This window comes from Haliotis cracherodii, unplaced genomic scaffold (assembly GCF_022045235.1).
Source record: "Haliotis cracherodii isolate W230 unplaced genomic scaffold, xgHalCrac1.p SCAF_6, whole genome shotgun sequence".
NCBI classification, from domain to species: domain Eukaryota; kingdom Metazoa; phylum Mollusca; class Gastropoda; order Lepetellida; family Haliotidae; genus Haliotis; species Haliotis cracherodii.
The window spans coordinates 20,851,585-20,872,894 of NW_027266319.1; the positions used below are offsets into that span (position 1 = coordinate 20,851,585).

At 38.7% G+C, this 21,310-nt stretch overlaps 2 protein-coding genes and 1 pseudogene across 2 annotated transcripts in view; 2 read left to right on the top strand and 1 right to left on the bottom strand.

Annotated features, from left to right (window-relative positions):
- LOC139445747 (calcium-dependent secretion activator 1-like) overlaps positions 1-21,310 on the top strand; it is a 114,511-nt gene that overhangs the window by 64,705 nt on the left and 28,496 nt on the right. Inside the window, 10 exon segments of the mRNA XM_071226951.1 lie at positions 1,513-1,624; positions 3,090-3,226; positions 3,771-3,837; positions 4,242-4,350; positions 5,103-5,297; positions 5,953-6,089; positions 14,004-14,191; positions 15,038-15,139; positions 15,564-15,627; positions 17,715-17,838. Coding sequence (XP_071083052.1) covers positions 1,513-1,624; positions 3,090-3,226; positions 3,771-3,837; positions 4,242-4,350; positions 5,103-5,297; positions 5,953-6,089; positions 14,004-14,191; positions 15,038-15,139; positions 15,564-15,627; positions 17,715-17,838 — 1,235 coding nt within the window.
- On the top strand, positions 6,370-10,289 carry LOC139446121 (putative nuclease HARBI1; annotated as a pseudogene).
- LOC139445248 (myb/SANT-like DNA-binding domain-containing protein 4) lies at positions 10,200-12,919 on the bottom strand. The gene is made up of 4 exons (XM_071226389.1): positions 12,753-12,919; positions 11,782-11,849; positions 11,246-11,380; positions 10,200-10,252 (listed from the first exon to the last, which is right to left on the bottom strand). The coding sequence occupies exons 1-4, from the start codon at positions 12,917-12,919 to the stop codon at positions 10,200-10,202; spliced, it is 423 nt and encodes a 140-aa protein (XP_071082490.1).

A 21,310-nucleotide genomic window follows, 5' to 3' on the forward strand; every position in this document is an offset into this window, starting at 1 on the left:
ATGCGATATGTATCATATCGTGAACAAATTATCGCAATATGTATCATTTTGGGAGATAGTCGTATGGTGACATCTGTAGTGTTTGATATTTATATGAGACCAGATATTCAGAAAGTTTCAAGCCTTTTTAAATAGTGTTGATGTCCCATGAAATATAAAATTCATGCAAAATAACTGCAAATTAAGTACCGCGATATGTATCATGTCGTGGACAATGTATCGCAAGATCATATTGGGAGATAGTTGTATGGTGACATACGTAGTGTTTGAGTAAGTGTTATGATTCTGTATTAGAACTCTTTTGCTATCAGGAGATAGTTGTATGGTGACATACGTAGTGTTTGAGTAAGTGTTATGATTCTGTATTAGAACTCTTTTGCTATCGGGAGATAGTTGTATGGTGACATACGTAGTGTTTGAGTAAGTGTTATGATTCTGTATTAGAACTCTTTTGCTATCAGGAGATAGTTGTATGGTGACATACGTAGTGTTTGAGTAAGTGTTATGATTCTGTATTAGAACTCTTTTGCTATCAGGAGATAGTTGTATGGTGACATACGTAGTGTTTGAGTAAGTGTTATGATTCTGTGTTAGAACTCTTTTGCTATCGGGAGATAGTTGTATGGTGACATATGTAGTGTTTGAGTAAGTGTTATGATTCTGTATTAGAACTCTTTTGCTATCGGGAGATAGTTGTATGGTGACATACGTAGTGTTTGAGTAAGTGTTATGATTCTGTATTAGAACTCTTTTGCTATCTGGAGATAGTTGTATGGTGACATACGTAGTGTTTGAGTATGTGTTATGATTCTGTATTAGAACTCTTTTGCTATCGGGAGATAGTTGTATGGTGACATACGTAGTGTTTGAGTATGTGTTATGATTCTGTATTAGAACTCTTTTGGTATCGGGAGATAGTTGTATGGTGACATACGTAGTGTTTGAGTAAGTGTTATGATTCTGTATTAGAACTCTTTTGCTATCGGGAGATAGTTGTATGGTGACATACGTAGTGTTTGAGTATGTGTTATGAGTCTGTATTAGAACTCTTTTGCTATCGGGAGATAGTTGTATGGTGACATCTGTAGTGTTTGAGTATGTGTTATGATTCTGTATTAGAACTCTTTTGCTATCGGGAGATAGTTGTATGGTGACATCTGTAGTGTTTGAGTATGTGTTATGATTCTGTATTAGAACTCTTTTGCTATCAGGAGATAGTTGTATGGTGACATACGTAGTGTTTGAGTAAGTGTTATGATTCTGTATTAGAACTCTTTTGCTATCTGGAGATAGTTGTATGGTGACATACGTAGTGTTTGAGTAAGTGTTATGATTCTGTATTAGAACTCTTTTGCTATCGGGAGATAGTTGTATGGTGACATACGTAGTGTTTGAGTAAGTGTTATGATTCTGTATTAGTACTCTTTTGCTGCATGAATGTTCCAGGGTAGACTAGATCTCCATCACCCCGTGAAGCATAGGCTATTACTTCTGCTACCCTGTCTGTTTCAGCTGGGATACACAGGGTGACTTCACCACTACACACCCACTGCCAGTTGTGAAGGTGAAGTTGTATACGGAGAGCTCCGGCATGCTCAGCCTGGAGGACAAGGAGCTGGGCAAAGTGAGGACTCCATTACATTGCACCTTTCCACACAGGAGAGCTGGGCCCACTTGCACAAAGCGATCTTAGCACTTAGACTATCGTAAGCCTATGTTAAAGAATGGGAGTTACGATTAACTTAGCGCTAAGACTATCGTAAGCCTATGTTAAAGAATGGGAGTTACGATCAACTTAGCGCTAAGACTATCATAAGCCTATGTTAAAGAATGGGAGTTACGATCAACTTGGCACTAAGACTATCGTAAGCCTATGTTAAAGGATGGGAGTTACAATCATCTTAGCGTTAAGATCGCTTTGTGCAAGTGGTCCCAGGTCCCCATCATACTGTTGGGCATCCATGTGAATCAGGTGATCAGACTCAGTGCCTTGGTTTATTTCACGTCCTCGTATCCCTATGGGTGGAACGTTGCTGATAATATCAATCACTGGTTTAATAGTCCAGACATTTACAGGCCGCCATCATTTAGCTGAAATATTGCTGAGAATGGCATTGAACATCAATCGAACCTGATCAACAACATCATTCTCATGACTACTTCACCAACAAGAGCCAAAGCTGTGATTACCAAGAGACTTGTTGATTGACATGAACTTGAAGTGTCTGTGATTCTATTGTTATTTAGTGTGGGTGTTGCAGTCTTTTTTAGAAATTATCATTCTATTTCTGCATGTACAATTGCAAAGGTATTTCAGGTTGTTTCAAATTGTCTTTTTACAAAATGAATTGGGTGGTCAGACTCTGTGCCCAGGTTGATCATTGTATCCCAATGGGTAGGACGTTGTTCATGATAGCCAGACCCGTGAAGATTACGGGGTAGAATAGGTCTTCAGCAACCCATACTTGCCGTAAAATTCGACTATGGGATCGGGTGGTCAGGCTCGCTGACTTGGTTGATACATGTCATCGATCCCAATTGTGTGGATTGATGCTCATGGTGTCAATAATTGGATTGTCTGGTCCAGACTCGATTATTGACATACCGCCGTCATTTAGCTAGAATATTGCTGAGTGCGGCGTTAAACAACAAATATCCAACATCATGATAGCCATCACTAGTCTGATTGGTCCAGACATTTACAGGCCACAATCATGTAGCTGGAATATTGCAGAGTATGGCATTGATCAACTTCGATTCCCCACATGGGTACTGTGTGTGAAGCCCATTTCTGGTGTCTCCTGCCGTGATATTGCTGAAATATTTCTAAATGTGGCGTAAAGCCAAACTCACTCACTCAATCACTCATTTTCACTATTAAAAGCAGTCTATTTTAGATATTATTATTTTATTTCTGCATGTACAATTATAAAAGTATGTGAGGTATGTATCGTTACGGCACCTATAGACCATCGAGGTGATGTCTTCAGGCTATTTTCAGCCTCGCCTCACATGAATTAGTGACCAGAAACAATGCAAAGGACCCAAAATTTTGATGTCGTTTCATCTGAGATGTTCCTACTTTGTAGGTAGTGATTCGACCAACAGCCAATAGTAGTCGCATGGCGGAAACCTACAAGATGACAACGGCCAAGAATTTCCCTGACAACTTGACAATAAAAATAGCTGTACGCATGGATAAACCTCAAAACATGAAACACTGCGGGTGAGTTTTACCTCATTTTATTTCCTGCCCAAGGCATGTGGAACATGTTTTGACTTTTTGATTAATTGATTTGAAAGAAGACGGTAATAATATAAGACAATTTACTGTCAGTTTCTTATTTCACTGTCATACAGGTAAGGCAAGTCAAGGCAAGGCACAATGTCAACAGCACGTGGTTACATAAAAAAATATGAATTTGGTGCTACAAATCGGGTGCATATATGTGTTGAACCGGCAACAAAATTGTAGACAAACAAAATTACACCCCATCACATGGACACAGCATTGGCAATAGGCGAATAGCCTTACTATTCTTATTATTATTGAATTGCATTCATTCAATTACTTTATGACAGGGTCCATAGATTTAAATACAAGTAGAACCCCCTTACATTCAAAGCCTGCTCTTGTTTGGTGTTTAGAGCTTTCAAGCCTTATCACCATCACATACTGACTGGTGTAAATCCAGATTCATCCACTCTCACTCTCTTCTTTGATGGAATAACATTTTTACATATTTAGTTTGTTTCACTATTTCTTTCAGTTATTTGTACGGCCTAGGGAAGACAGTTTGGAAGAAGTGGAAGAGGCGATATTACGTCCTTGTTCAAGTAAGTCACTGAATGCAGTACAGTTGACAAAGGGAGATAACTGTCATACACTGATGTTGGCCTACTTAGCAATGTTATTACACAATATGGACTGAGATAGAATGCTCCAGGAATTATAATCATATAATCATGCTCTATGTGAGATGGAGATGGTCTAATGACTGTGTGATTTGGGTGATTGTTATCTGTTGGATGGATATATGCATTAAAATTTCTCAGTTAGCAGGTGAACAAAACAAATTTTGAGTGTGTTACATCACACTTGCCAGGACTGTCCGTTGTCTGTGTAGCAGGGCTTGGTGATAATCACTGGATTGTTTGTTTCAGTCTCCATTATCCTTCAGCTGGAATATGTCTGATTGCAGCATTAAACAACAAACAAACTTTGCTTTCTGTGGTTGTAGGTGTCCCAGTACACATTTGCCATGTGCAGCTACCGGGAGAAGAAGCCCGACCCAACAGAAATGATGCAACTGGATGGCTTCACTGTCGACTACTGCGAGCCTCTGCCAGGTGTGTACAGCATTCATCCATACCTTCGTGCATAACTGAATACCATTGTAACCAAAAAAATGCAGCTGTGTAGAGTGGGGTGCATATTACAAACGCAGATAATAAGTTTTGATGCCCACAAAATGCACAAACTATCTCTTTGACTGATTACTAGGGTATGTTTAAGTGGACCACTCATAGATCATGAGACCAAAATGTAGGTACACATTTCTGGGTCATTTTCTGGGTCATTTTCCGTGTTATTGACCCACATAAAATACCTAGCTAAACGGGAAATATACTTAAAATTATTAGTTAGATCTCATGATCTTTAATGGCAAAATTTTCATCTTCATTGACATCTTGACCAAGTTTATAAATTGTTATGGCCAAAATTACGATTGGAGGGTTACAGTTTCTGGCCCGGTGTGGGTCATCGTGCTCCATTAACATGGAGCGTTTGTTGCTCATGCAAGCAGACCCCCAGATGTGTCTGACCTAGAGTTTAATTACAGACCGCTAGGATAAACCTGGAATATTGATGACTGCGACTAAAAACAACATCTGATCATTCCCTGATTGTACAACTGTTTCCAGAATTTGGATTTTATAAATGGAAATAAGAATATATAATTATTCTGTAATTACCTCAACTCTTTAGTGCAGTATTTTGTTCCTCTACCCTGTCAATGCTTCTGAGAAGCTGACTGGGTGCAAGATAGGGTTTCATGTGGTTAAGTGACATACCTTACTGCATCTTTCTACATCTGCAGAGCTGGAGGGCGGCAAGTGTTTCTTCAACCTGGTGAAGGAGGGTGACAATGTGATGTTTGCCACAGACGATGAGTCTGAGAGAACGTTGTGGGTGCAGGCGATCTACAGAGCCACTGGACAAACCCACAAACCAACGCCTCCCGTTGTCCAGACAAACAAGATAAGCAACACGCAGATCTCCAGAATGCAAGGAGGTACCAGCCTAGACTTTGTCATATAGCTGCAATATAGCATTAAACAACGAACAGTGAAACACACCTAAGAAATAGACCCCTTCAGGGTTCTGGGTTTCCCAGCGAAATTGGGCCCCATTCCACAAAGCAATCTTGGCGCTAAAGTGACCATAACTCATATACTTTAACATAAGCTTACAATAGTTGTTGCGCTTTATCGCTTTGTGGAACAGGGCCAGTCCTTGTTTTAACCCCTTAATGCCAAACGCCAGGCAAGTAACAACAAGTACCATCTTTTAACTTCTTTTGGTATGACACGTTATTATCTTTTCATGGATAAATTGCAATGCAGAAATTTACAAAATTGGAAATATGGTGCTTCTGATAACCACCATTTTGGGTGTGTTTCTCTCCTGAAGGAAATCTTGATACCTTAGAATAATCTACAAGGCAAAGACCCTGCAAATAAGATCAAATATGTTGCTGCTTTCAACAGATATCTTAGCGCTTCGACTTTATGCAAGGTTCCCTGATGTCATTCAGTTTTTTATAGTTTTATAGAAAATTTAAATGACCAACTTAAGTGATCTCTTACAGTTCTGACGGCTGCTTGATTTCTAGAATTCCTCAAGCCCAAGCATTACATGCTGATGTTCACACCCGTTTGTGGTTTCAGATGCGGACCGGGCTCGGAAACACGGTCTGGATGAGTTTGTACAGGCCAACCCCTGCATATTTGAACACCACGACCTCTTCAAGACACTGCAGACCCTGACACTAGACTACCGACTCAACGATGCATACACCTGTCTGGTGAGCTGGATGCTTCCCTACTTTATTAAGTGTTTCTCTTTTCAGAAATAGTTTCACAAATTATGTCTGCAGTTTGATCACCTGGCCCCGGGATCATGAAACTAACTTAAGACCATATTTTGTCTTAACTCTTAAGATTTAGACTTAAGACCAAATTTTGTCTTAAATTGGGGATCACAAGGCTTAATCTATGAGAATATCTTAAGTCTAAGACCAAATTTTATCTTAAGTCCTAAGACTGAACCTGACTAGACTTAAGACAATATTTGTAGCAAGAAAGATGGCGGAGGTTGTTCGCCTCATGCGTCGCCTAAGGGCTGAAAAGTACAAAATAACAATTCATCGGACATTTCGAGACCGATTCAACCCTCTTGATCTGTACAACGACGAAGAGCTCTTCGGGAGATAAAGAATTTGTCATTCTACCATTTTTTTCATCGTTGGTTTAATCGGTGATGAACTGGCACACCCCACTCAGCGTTCCCACAGTCTCCCACCTATTATTCTGATATTCCTTCAGTTTGTTGCCACTGGAGCTTTTCACTTATTAGTTGCTCAGTCGTTGTGTATCAGCAAAGCAACAGCCGGCAGCTGTCATCTCGCTTCATCGCTTTCCCGACAGGCCAAAGATCACATGACGTGAAACTTGCCTTCAATGCTATTGCCGGTAAGTAATACACCCAAAATTGACATTTGAGCATTAATATAACACTCTGAATAAACACATACACGATAAGGATACATACGGTGTTTTCCCCGAGTCTCCGGAGGCAGCCATTTTGATCTAAACACGACACTGGTGCCACCTATAATTTACTTTACCGTATTCGTGCTAAAAGTTATGAAACTACATTGCTCTGCTTCAGTTCCACAAGCATGCTCAGATTACTGCTAATATTTAATGAATTACTTTATTTAGGATTTCCAAATGTGCTTGGCTGTGTTGACGGCACACAGATTTAAATTCAAACGCCAAAGGTCAACAAGGCTAACTTTGTCAACAGAAAGGGATTTCATTCTCTGAATGTTTAGGTAATTGAAATAACAAATGATGTTTGTTTTCAAAAAGGATTTTTCGTAAATTGAAAAATTTCCATAAACATTGAATTCATACACCCGCTGTAAATATGTGTATGAATGATACTACAGTACAGGTCAGATTATAGCATTTATGATCACTGAATTAAAAACAAGGTGCATGTTCACAATGACACATAATTTATTAATACACAAATAAATACAAAGCTTTCAAATGGATGTGTATGTAATTTTTAGCATCTGCTATATTAATTTGACAATACCCAAAACATATGTTTTGGTAAATTTGATATAAAATCCGCACCTGTGAATGGGTGTATGGACACGTACAGGCTGAGATTTCATTAAACAAATATAATGGGTGTATGGACATGTACAGGCTGAGATTTCATTAAACAAATACAATGGGTGTATGTACACGTACAGGCTGAGGTTTCATTAAAGGGGAAGTGTACACGCAAAAATCACTTTCTTTCTTTTTCTAAACAAAACGCAATTTTAGAATTAGTTAGTATCTGTGTTTGAAAATATACACTCATTTTTTTTCACAGTGAAAGTAGGAAGCTCACAATAGTGTGAAAGTGATATGCCGTTATGAGGCCTTCGTTTTACGAGCGAAATAGGCCTGAGTTATCCCCCTTAGATTATGACGTAATTGGTGCCAATTCAACTGGGTCCCTGTCTATTCTCAACGCAAAAGATATCAAGGACCAGTTTGCGGTAAAACAACATGGTCTACGACACACTCCGGCGCAGTGGTGACTCAGCATAACACAATTCTGGCTGGCATCTGAGATGCTAGAATCACAAAACTGTACCTACACCACGTGAAGCGGCTCTAACAAAGCATGATGACGTCATAATGTTTATCAATTGGCACCAATGACGTCATATTGCAAGGGACATAAGCCATGGTGTTTTTGTTATGGAAATAGAACACTTGGTAAATGTGAAAAATATAAATCGTTTTAGTGCAAAAAATATGTTAATTAAATATGATGTTTTTATATTTTTGTCTATGACACTTCTATGTTAACACTTTTAATGTGGAAAAAGTACAAGAAAAAAAGGTTCATTTCCGTGTGAACTTGCCCTTTAAACAAATACAATGTCCAACAATTTGCTTATGCTTCAGACTTTTGAAAAATATGTTGCCTGACACAAAATAAATGTTGAAGGAAGTTTTTAAACTGACAAACAAGATGATTTTCCATTCTCCCACCAATCATTCATATCATCAAAGATTGTTCATAATACAGATTGTATATTTCTTATATATAGATGGTTTGCGACCCCAACTTTATTATTACTAACTGTGTGGCCCACTGGCCTGGATCATGCCATGATGCCCGCATATTTCAGGGAGAGTAAACTCTGCGATAATTGGGAAAATGGTAACTATTTGAGGGTTAAGTGAGGGTTAATTAATCATAAGAGATTTTGTCTTTCTAGGTAGTGCAAGACAATTAATTTCAATACCTTCCTTAATAAATAGTGAAAAAATACATGTTGCATGTTGGTCGATGAAGTGTGAGTCAGATATTGGACATTTTACAGAGCTATTTTGGATTTACAAATCCACATTAATCTCACATAAATTCATTTCATTCAAGAGTGCACTCCCTTGATGTATTCAATAACAGTTGTATTTTATGTGAGCTTCTTTCACTCCAAAACATCGCTTCTGAAATCCTGTAAAGTTTCACTAATAGATTTTACATAAATTTCATAAACCAGGATATGATGTTGATTTCAAATAATGTTATGTCTCAAGAGCACACATCATGAAATATGATCAATCTGAGAATAGTGAAGTTTAACAAATCCTTAACATACAGTAAACAATACCCCTGCAAATTAGAATGTAAATATGTTTCCAATAGACATTTTGCAAACAGTAATACATGTGGTCAATGATATTACTCACATGGTAGACCTCTACACACATATACCGTATTCGACATAATAAGCGCCCTGCTCTAATAAGCGCCCACGGCGATATTTGCTAATATATTGGCTAGTTAACAATCCCAATTAGCACCCCTTCTGATTGATCAATGTACACAAGACTTATTTATTTGCGTAAAATACGCACTCGTGTGTTATATGCACCCACAATTATGGGCAATTAAATTCTGGGAAAATATATCAGTTGTATATAAACATTTCAGGCTCTCAGCATAAACCATGAAATTTATCTTTCAACTCTGGGTTTTTTTCACCAAAATAATATTCTAATAAGAGCCCCCTATTCCTAATTTTGAGAGCGCCCTGGGCGATTATTACGTCAAATACGGTATCCAACTTTACTGGATATTCTGTGACCCAAGATGAATTCTTTATCCATATCCTTAGAAAATCAGTAAAGGTTTCCCTGAAATGTCAACCATACTAGAAAGATTTCTATGAATATTTGCATCTATATTCAGTGTTGACTCAAGTCCAAAACATCCAAAAAGACAAAGACTAATTACTATTACCATGAACATAACTACATAACCAAGTTTCATATTTGGAAATTGTAGGTAAAATTGGGCTCTTATCATAGTTGTCCTTTCTGAACTAAGTTTAAAAACATATCAAAACATTTTACACATATATATTTCAGGTGTTCATGATGGATTCCTGCTGGGTGACTCTGGACACCCCTGTAGATGATACCTGATGACTCCCTACCACAACACTGGCAATATCAGACACAGAGACAGATATAATTATTCTCTCTGCAGAACACATGTTCTGATTGATTGAACTTTTGGTATTTTAAAGAGACCCTTTCCCTGTCTATATTTGGGACTGAGAACCAATCCCAACCAGAGCATGTAAATATGTTGTTTCCTGTGCAATTCTACATAATATAGGAATTTTGAAACAGGATATAGTAATTAATCATGTAGATGAGTAGACAGTTCAGGGTCCAGATCAGCAACAGCAGCAGTTTCGGAGAAATGATGGTTTTGGCATCAGAGACCACATTGCCCAGAGCTACTTCAGTTAGAAAAAAACCCACAACCTAAATCAGTCTTCCATGTGGGCACAGTAGAGACAATTTAAGGATAACAACTTCTTCATTTACTGTAAGGGTGACATTTCTGAATAGATCCTTTTACCATTGTCAATCAAGGCTGAAAAATGAACATGGTACAGAATACTTAGTGTTGATGGAGGATTAACAGTAACAACAATTGCATATGTCGGAGAGATAAACATGAGTAGTTTAAACAACGACAACAGGAGAATAATACTGTAAGGTCAAGATGGCCAGAGAACACATTAATTGTCTCTTCTTTGTCAACTTGTGTATGAAACAATTTAACAGGTGGGCACTAATTATGAAAGATGGCATGACATTATGGGGACATTATTCAATAAAAAATGGGTCAATTTGTCCAATTTGCAGGATTGTTAATTTTTGTTTCAGCTGAGCCAATTTTGTCTGCTCTGTACTGTCAACTCTGTGTGGACAGAGAGAGAGAGAGAGAGAGAGATAAAATTCACAATGAGAAGATTAAGTTGAAGTTTCTTTGAATTAGGCTAAAAAAATAGTCTTGTTTCTCAGGCACGGCGGCAAAGATAGCTGCACGTTTCAGGTTTTTTATCCATTTTTAAAAAAAATGAAAAAATCCTTAAATATTCCAAATCCAACGGTAGTCAAATACTGTATTCCAGTATTTTACTCATAAAGGAATACATTTATATAGGGATGCCTTTCCCAGGTTGATTTTACACAATTGCTTATTGATTACACAACTGTTTATTGGCCACATACTAGTTTGAACAACAACAACAACAACAACAAAAGACACCGCCCGCACTATATTTTCAAAAACCATTGCCTGAGAACCAATTCTTTTTTCTTTTTTAGCCTTAGGTAAAAATTATGAAATTGTTCATACAGGGTGATGAGATTCCCAGCTTTCACACATATCACACCTCTAGCATAACTGTGACATGGTTTATTGTGATAATGTCATGTGATGATTCATCTTCTTACAAGATGATATTTGACCTACATATATAAGCATGGCATTTGGTTTTAGCCATCAATATTTTTTCAATTAATTGCATGGAGAGACAAAACATCTTATGGACATGGAGTTCAGTTTTACCTTCAGTACCTATGCCCCCTTCAATGCCATATAGACTTGGTCTTCCCTCCATATTGTCCAGCACCAACTGTGGCAGGGTAGGTGAGGCTGGACGAGGACCGTCACCTGTTTGGGGTCGCACTGCAGCACTCCTCTTTGCCTTTGCTAATACATGTAATATTGAAAAAAAAAATTCCATCAAAATAAACAGTTTTTAGATTCTAGAAATAAACTGTCTTCCAAATGTCTTAAGGATATTTTGTTAACTTGTTAATGAGATATAGAATAATTTATTCTAAAAAGCTGATGAAATCAGACAATTTCCTAATGACAGTTGTTTCTGTCTTAAAATCAATGAAGATAACATTGTCCAATATTAATGGTTATTGGTGAAGTATTACAGTCATAAATCCTAATATAATTGTTAAAAAAGTCAGATACTTATTATTATGTCACAAATGAGTTTTTCATAATCTGTATGCTCTGGTTGGATGGTCAGTAGGTTGGACTGACTTATACATCTATAGTATACGGTATGTAGTGTGTAAAATTGATTATTTAATTACCTTTCTGCTTAATATTCTGATACTTCTTTTTCACTTCCCCAATCGACCGATTTCTGGAAGTGCCTCTTCTGTAAGAATAATCCAATACAGAAAATGACAAATAATCATAACAATGGAGGATACTGAAGTCATTGTTCAAGCTAAATATTACATTTCACTTCATAAACCTTTTCATTGATGATTACTTTACAAATGTTATTGTGATCTTAACATGCTCAAGGTTAATAACTTGTAGGAAAGGTGTATTCAACAGCATTCAGAAGAACCAAGTTGTCAATGTACCTGTCAAACCATCATCTCTAATTATGATAAGTATTAATTTAGAAATGAGAGGGTGAATGTTGCTAGCCATTGTTTGATGTCAATAACACAAAAATAAACATGAAAACTGATTGCAACATGTGTTTGCATTATTTTTTCAAATGATGATGGCCTTGCCTCATCTGTAAATATAGACCGTTACGAGTGTAGTGATATTGCCTCCTGGTTTGTGCTTCTGTCGAGCTTTTCCGTCAATTTTATTTATTTCATTTTTTTCATATCCATATCAGTAAACTAATGTTGGCTCACATGTAAATAATTATGTCTTGTTTATGCCTTCATGTTAGGTGTTAAATAATGTACCTTTTCCTGATTATCATGGATTATGTGATATGATTATTCAAGCTTTATTCATAGCTTTGTGTAACAGTTTAGCCAATTTTCATATGCTATTGTCAAGCACGGCGGAAGCTTGGAGAGAGAGAGAGAGAGAGAGAGGGAGAGAGAGGACATAAGGTAGTTCCACTGCTGTACACCCGTATACATCAGCTGTAAATCAGCTGTAAAACGACGTAGCTTTGCATAAATAGATGACCGCAAATATCGTTTCATCGACCATAAGAACAGTATATGTCTTTACAAGAGTAGGATGTGGATACAAATTTTACAAGCAAAGATAACTTTCAATCTGTAAATTTGAATTAACTCACGAGTTTAGGATCCTAGAAATCTCTTCCCAAAGCTTGATCTTCCGCTGTCTGGTCTGCTGACATCCATCAAGCTTTCCAAACAGAATGCCCTCCCTTTTTAAAGCCTCCTCCACCAAAAGCACCTCTTCTTCCTTAGTCCAATTAACCTTTCGTTTCTTGTCATCCATGGTTGACAGCTACTGCAGACGACATGTCACACGCGACACGCGACAGCTGTGTTTACAAACAACACGAATTTCGCATCTCCATTCACTGAAGAGTTCCAATGATTACCGTAGTACGGTTTAACGTGCGCGTGTCCCTATGGCGACGTTCTTAGACTTAGACTTAGCTAAGATTTTGCTAAGACTGTTTCAAGATCCAGTCCTAGACCGAATCTTAGCTAAGCAAAATCTTAAGACAAAATTCGTGCTTGTATAGCAAAATTTGAGCTAAGACCACTTTCATGATCCCGGGCCCTGGCTTGTCGCTGAAAGTGATATAAGATGTCTTAAGGAAGATTGAACAAAGATTGGATATGCTTCCTGGATTTGATACCAGTTAGTGTAAGGAATGGCCCTTACTTTTCTGTGCTACCTGATCAGCAACACAGCCTTTCTGGCAGTCAAATGGACTGCTCATCACTATCCAGCACTATGGTGTCAGGTGGTGGTGGGTAGCCCAGTGGTTGATGCATACACTCGTCACGCCAAAGACTTGGGTTTAATTCCCTACATGGGTACAATGTGTGAAGCCCATTTCTGGTGTCCCCCGCTGTGGTATTACTGGAATACTGCGAAAAGCAACATATAACCACACACACACACACACACACACACACACACACACTCACACTCACACTCACTGTTGTCAGCATAGAAGGCGGTGTTGTCAGATACAAATACAGCCTTTTTAACCTTTTCCAAGTCATCATCTGACCTATGTTCATCAGGTCGTAACAGACCACTGTCAGTTAAAACAGCTGTCATGTTCAACTTTTCCAGGTACTCCCACTGATGTTGGAATACAAGCAAAGAGCATCTCAATATATGCAATGTTTATCTCAATACAGTTAAAACCTTTCAGCCTCCAAACCAGCTTCCCAGACGACTACCACCTACTTCGCCAAATACACAAAGTACAGTACTCTGTCCCCATTGTTCGTTAATCCAGATATCCATCATAAACGGAACTGTCCAGCTCAACAAGATTGCACTACATCTAAACAATGCTTAATACATTTCCTCATCCCCAAAAAACGTGTTGTTGCAGGGATGGTTCAGTCCGGGGCAGCTGTTCTGTCTGGATGAGTACTGTGCCCGGTATGGGGTTCGGGGTTGTCACCGACACTTGTGCTACCTTAGTGACCTGCTGGAGAGAGCGGAGAAGGGCATCCTCATCGACCCGACCCTCATCCACTACAGCTTTGCTTTCTGCGCAAGTCATGTTCATGGGAACAGGTTAGTGCAACCTGGTTGTGGTTAGTTCAGAACTGTATCTAGGTTGTTTGGTTTTCAGGGTGCCGTTGTACAAAACAACCTTAGCGCTACGACTGTCGTAAGTCTATGTTAAGGTGTGGGAGTTACGATCACCTTAGCGCTAAGATCTCTTTGTACAACGGCACCCAGGACTGCAGAGTAACACTGGTATACCCTTATGCTGTAATATGTTTTTCAAACGTATTGTGTCTATGTTCTGGTAAATTAGCTTAAAAAATATATCAAGTCTTGTGATTATTTGTATCATTCAGCCTGAAATGACATCACAATATTTATTTAGTATGTATAAAATAGCATATATGATCATGGTCAATCGCTTTCAAACACTCCCAATATATCACAATACGAATTGCAATACAGTTACCTGTATCTCAATATATTGCAATGCAAACTTTTTGCCACTTCTCGCAAACAAACACTGCTATGTGGAGAGATTCCAGAATATGGTAGTATTGTTCAGCAACAATGTCAAGGGTGCCTTTGCCTTACTCTTTATGTATTCTTGGTGTCTGGCTCTGCTGTGAAGTAACGGTACATAATATTCATGGAGGCAGAATGAACCTATCTGCCATGGATAGCCCTGTTGTTTAAGGTGCTGCAGTTATGTACATAGTTGCATCTCTTGGGCACGCAAGAAGCCTATGATTGTGATTACCCGTGCTCGTGGGTTTCACCAAAGTGGTAAACATCATAAACTCCAATCATTTGGGTCTTTCCTCCCACTTTAAGCCAACAAGCATGATATAACTGGAATGCTGTTAAAAGCGGCATGAAACCCAAATCACTGACTCTCGCTCACTTTTCCAGGCCGGACGGGATAGGCACTGTTCTTCAGCGGGAGAAGGCAAAGTTTGATGAAATCAAGGAGCGACTACGAATTCTTTTAGAGAACCAGATCACCCACTTCAGGTATTTGAGTTTTCAAGTGTAATAGCAGAATAATTTATGTGATATTATTTTCATTTATTAACATTTTTAACAACAGCAGTACAAATTTGGGTACCTTAGCCCATGGTCATTGTCTTCGGGTGCCAGTTAAAACCATCCCCAAATGGACCATCCAATTTGGTCATAATGTCCCATTTGTCTTGTCAAAACAGACCACTGTTAGTTTATATGGACCAGGAAAATATTGGCTGTTCTGTTTCGGCGCCGTTCCATTTTAGCTACTATCATCTGTCATCCAGTATAACCAACAGAATAATGCAATGAATGCTCCTGATACACACATACACAGAAACATAGTCACTTTGGGGTGATGGTAAATTTGTTTTATTTTATTTATTTTTGGTCACCATGTTTTTCAGTGCAGACATAATACATCTTCTTCCAGATATTGTTTCCCCTTCGGCCGACCTGAGGGAGCACTGAAAGCTACACTGTCGCTACTGGAAAGGGTAAATATTGACATTTTAGTTAGACCAGGCCATTGTGAGGTGACGATGTGGTGGTAGAGTAGCAGGATAGTAGTAGTAGTAGTAGTAGTAGTGGTAGTGGTAGTGGTAGAGTAGCAGGGTAGTAGTAGTAGTAGTGGTAGAGTAGCAGGGTAGTAGTAGTAGTAGTGGTGGTGGTAGAGTAGTAGGATAGTAGTAGTGGTAGAGTAGCAGGATAGTAGTAGTAGTAGTGGTAGAGTAGCAGGATAGTAGTAGTAGTAGTAGTAGTAATAGGTTTTATATAAATATTGAAGCAGTTATAGAAGTAGTAGCATAGAAAGTAGTTTTGAGTTTTAATAGTATTTGTATAAGTACAAGCAACATTACCAGGGGTTGAAGGCACAGTATTCCTATAGTTTCTGCAATGGTATTTGAATCTTAGGACCACATAAGTCTATGCTAGTGCTATGACAAGGATGCCTTGACGTTCATGCTTAATTATGAACACAGAGGGGTAAACAGTAGGTAACAAGGTCGAAGGGGATACCTTGAACTATAAGTTGCAATGTAACATCAGGGATATATTTGGATGTCTGTTGCTAGGTAACTAGTGTGCATGATAATGCGAGAATATTGTTGTAATAGCTGGAATATATTGGGATATGTGTTGCTAGGTAACTAATGTGTTTGTGAGACCATTCTATTGCCAGGGATATAATTGAAAATTTGTTGCTTGTGTGCATGAAAATTGTATTACTGTATTAACAGTGAGATATAGGGATATCTGTTGCTAGGTAACTAGTGTGCATGAAAATCGTATTACTCTAACAACAGATATATATTGGGGTATTTGATGGTAGGTTACTTGAATGCCTGACATTTCTATACTGTATATACTGCTGGGTAACAACTATCTATGACAATCCTATCAACTAACACAGCAGGGATATATTTGCATTTTGCTCAAAGGTAACGCTATGTCCATGACATTTTTTTTATATAGCATATTATATACTGGGGTAACTGGTGTCCATGACATTCCTATATTTGTATATATAGCCTAAATATATACTGGGGTTACTTGTGTGCATGACATTCCTATATTATTGTATGGCCTACATATATATACTAGGGTAACTGGTGTGCATGACATTCCCATATTTGTATATATAGCCTAAATATATACTGGTGTTACTAGTGTGCATGACATTCCTATATTATGGTATGGCCTACAAATATATACTGGGGTAACTGGTGTGCATGACATTCCTATATTTATATATATAGCCTAAATATATACTGGTGTTACTAGTGTGCTTGACATTCCTATATTATTGTATGGCCTACAGATATATACTGGGGTAACTGGTGTGCATGACATTCCTATATTTATATATATAGCCTAAATATATACTGGTGTTACTAGTGTGCATGACATTCCTATATTATTGTATGGCCTACATATATATACTGGGGTAACTGGTGTGCATGACATTCCTATATTCTTTCATAGCCTGTAAATATACTGGGGTAACAAGTGTCCTTGACATTCCTATCTTTTTATATAGCCCATATATATACTGGGGTAACAAGTGACCATGACATTTCTATATTTTTATATAGCCTATATATATACTGGGGTAACAAGTGACCTTGACATTCCTATATTCCTATATAGCCTATATATAATGGGGTAACAAGTGTCAGTGGCATTCCTATATAGCCTATATATACTGGGGTAACAAGTGTCCATGACATTCCTATATATACTTGGGTAACTAGTGTCAGTGATATTCCTATATAGCCTATATATACTATGGTAACTAGTGTAAGTGACATTCCTATATTCCTATATATACTGGGTTAACAAGTGTCGGTGACATTCCTACATTCCTATATTGCCTCTATATACTGGGGTAACTAGTGTCCATGCAGTGTTACCGGCTACCACCCATCTACCCCTTACATATGACCACTCACATCTGACCCTACAAAAGAGACCCCACCCAGGGCCCGACCAACCTCACCCTTAGACCTTCACACCGACGCCCTTCCGGTAGTGAGGTAGGCTAGAACTTTGGACTGACCTGATGTTAAAGTTCCTATTCCAGGTGTTAATGAAGGATATTGTAACCCCTGTTTCCCCTGAGGAGGTTCGCCAGGTCATCAAGAAGTGTCTGGAGAACGCTGCACTCGTCAACTACACCAGAATCTCAGAATATGCAAAGATTGAGGGTAAGAGACTCCATGATGAGCTGCAGTGATGCTGTTATGAAGCCCTGCAGGCCTCATTTCTTTCCTTACATAGAACTTTTCAAGTCTTTGATAGGCATTTAGAATTTGGAAGAACATGAATACATGACACGATTTTTATGGATAACAACTTCTTGTCTTCTTTGTAATGATGTTTAAGGGCTACATCTTGCCCCTTCATCTGGTGAATACTGAGTAAGCGTATTGAGTTGATATATATTTAGGAAATAAACGACAAGTATGAGTTGTTTTTCATACAATAAAACACTGCAGGGAGAGTAAACCATGAGGGGTGCAGCCTCAAGTTGTTTATTCTCCAGCAGTGTTTTTTTTAGATAAACAATGACCACAACCCGTTTATTTCTTGTGAGAGATATCAACATTATGTACAGCCTCTTTAAGGATGATGATAAAATGTACAATCTTTAAAAATATTTACCCAAATTTTAATAATGAAGACTCCCTCAATGGAATCTGACCTCGGCAATGTCACACAAGTCCAATTTATGCACAGGTGGGTATTTCCAGCATATTCTCACAATCCTCACGTTAATTACCTGTACCTTTTCTCCCAATACCAATACATATTTACATGCTAATATGTTTCAACAGGGTAGGATTAATGTTGGGGAGAGAAGGCAATCAACACAATGAAGGTGTAGTGATGCGGTTGGGTGTGATAAAGTTGTTGTTATCCATAGGAGAAGTGTCATGTATTTATATAACATTTCATATTAATCTAACATAGTACACTTACCAGTACCCCAGTTAACAGCAGGACATTTATTCCAGTCTGTAGAGGGTGACTGTTAATCAAACTACCATATTCTCAAGTGTATAATGTGCATCACCAATTCGCAGGCCAATTTTGGTTTAACAGGGTAAAAAGTGATCTTGTATGCAGTCAAATTGTCTCTGTGTTAAGTTTTGGTTGGAGCCAGTGGGAGAGAACAGATTTCGTCAGTGGAAATGTAACATGTGTCATGAAGGTTGACGTGACATGGTTATTTTCAACTTATTTCTCACCACGATCGGCATTGCTGGACAATATACTGTGTCAAGCCTAAGTGGCATGCTTTACTATGGATTTGTTGACGTAAGATTTTGGCAGTAAGATTTTTGCTGGGGGGAGGGTGTCTATACGGAGTTGGATTTTATATACTACTCAAAAGAAGTTAAGAATACTGATTGTGTCAGATTAATTTTAGTAATATGAATGAACTAGGTGTTCTTTAACTTTTTTTAGTAGTATATTTTATCCACCTTTGTACAGAAAAGTTAATTTTCTGTAAATAAGAAGTATTCATTGATGTACACAAGAAAATATGGTAGTTATGACATGGTTTATTAAAATGAACTAATGACTTTTTTTTAAAAAGATGTTTTCTTATTTTAATAACAACTTGTAAAATGTCTGTCAAGAAAACTGTTTGATGTCTTTACCGTTGAAATTTGGTTGTGAAATTGAATGTGTCACTCCAAGTTAAACAACTATTTGTCCATTTCACATTGACCCTTCAGGACGCAAGAAAGGTGAAGAGTGTTATACATTTCACTCTGTTGAAACAATTCATAGACTATTGCTTTCCTTTATTTTGCTGAAATAGATCAGTGTTAACATTTTCTAGTTGATTTCTCTGCACAACTGATAATTGTAGTGTGTGCTGAATATTATGAGATGTACACGACCAATTTTACAAAGCAAGTTCTCAAAGATTATGAGAATGAACATGTCAGTCTTGCTTTCTAAGATTGGAGTTGCATATATTTTTTATTTGTAGTCAATATCTATAAGTTTCTTCATATAGCCTTTTTGGTTACATTTTTCATGGTATGGTAGTGATGTCAAATGAACCACAGCTGCATATAGAAAGCTGCATCCTGGACAAGGAGACATTGGCATCTGTAACAAGCTGCTTGTAACCACTACCCTGTTGGGATTCCAGGGAAGAATTGGCCCCCAGTACATCAGGCTTGTCACCACTACCCTGTTGGGATTCCAGGGAAGAATTGGCCCCCAGTACATCAGGCTTGTCACCACTACCCTGTTGGGATTCCAGGGAAGAATTGGCCCCCAGTACATAGTGTTTGTTACCGCCTTGTTAGGATTCCAGGGAGAATTTGTCCCCAGTACATCAGGCTTGTCACCACTACCCTGTTGGGATTCCAGTGAAGAATTGGCCCCCAGTACATAGTGTTTGTTACCGCCTTGTTAGGATTCCAGGGAGAATTAGTCCCCAGTACATCAGGCTTGTCACCACTGCCCTGTTGGGATTCCAGGGAAGAATTGGCCCCCAGTACATAGTGTTTGTTACCGCCTTGCTAGGATTCCAGGGAGAATTAGTCCCCAGTACATAGTGTTTGTTACCGCCTTGTTAGGATTCTGAGGGAGAATTAGTCCCCAGTACATCAGGCTTGTCACCACTACCCTGTTGGGATTCCAGGGAAGAATTGTCCTCCAGTACATAGTGTTTGTTACCGCCTTGTTAGGATTCCAGGGAGAATTAGTCCCCAGTACATAGTGTTTGTTACCGCCTTGTTAGGATTCTGAGGGAGAATTAGTCCCCAGTACATCAGGCTTGTCACCACTACCCTGTTGGGATTCCAGGGAAGAATTGGCCCCCAGTACATAGTGTTTGTTACCGCCTTGTTAGGATTCTGAGGGAGAATTAGTCCCCAGTACATCAGGCTTGTCACCACTACCCTGTTGGGATTCCAGGGAAGAATTGGCCCCCAGTACATAGTGTTTTTTACCGCCTTGTTAGGATTCTGAGGGAGAATTAGTCCCCAGTACATCAGGCTTGTCACCACTACCCTGTTGGGATTCCAGGGAAGAATTGGCCCCCAGTACATAGTGTTTGTTACCGCCTTGTTAGGATTCTGAGGGAGAATTAGTCCCCAGTACATCAGGCTTGTCACCACTACCCTGTTGGGATTCCAGGGAAGAATTGTCCTCCAGTACATAGTGTTTGTTACCGCCTTGTTAGGATTCCAGGGAGAATTAGTCCCCAGTACATAGTGTTTGTTACCGCCTTGCTAGGATTCCAGGGAAGAATTGTCCCCCAGTACATAGTGTTTGTTACCGCCTTGTTAGGATTCTGAGGGAGAATTAGTCCCCAGTACATCAGGCTTGTCACCACTGCCCTGTTGGGATTCCAGGGAAGAATTGTCCTCCAGTACATAGTGTTTGTTACCGCCTTGCTAGGATTCTGAGGGAGAATTAGTCCCCAGTACATAGTGTTTGTTACCGCCTTGTTAGGATTCTGAGGGAGAATTAGTCCCCAGTACATCAGGCTTGTCACCACTACCCTGTTGGGATTCCAGGGAAGAATTGTCCTCCAGTACATAGTGTTTGTTACCGCCTTGTTAGGATTCCAGGGAGAATTAGTCCCCAGTACATAGTGTTTGTTACCGCCTTGTTAGGATTCTGAGGGAGAATTAGTCCCCAGTACAT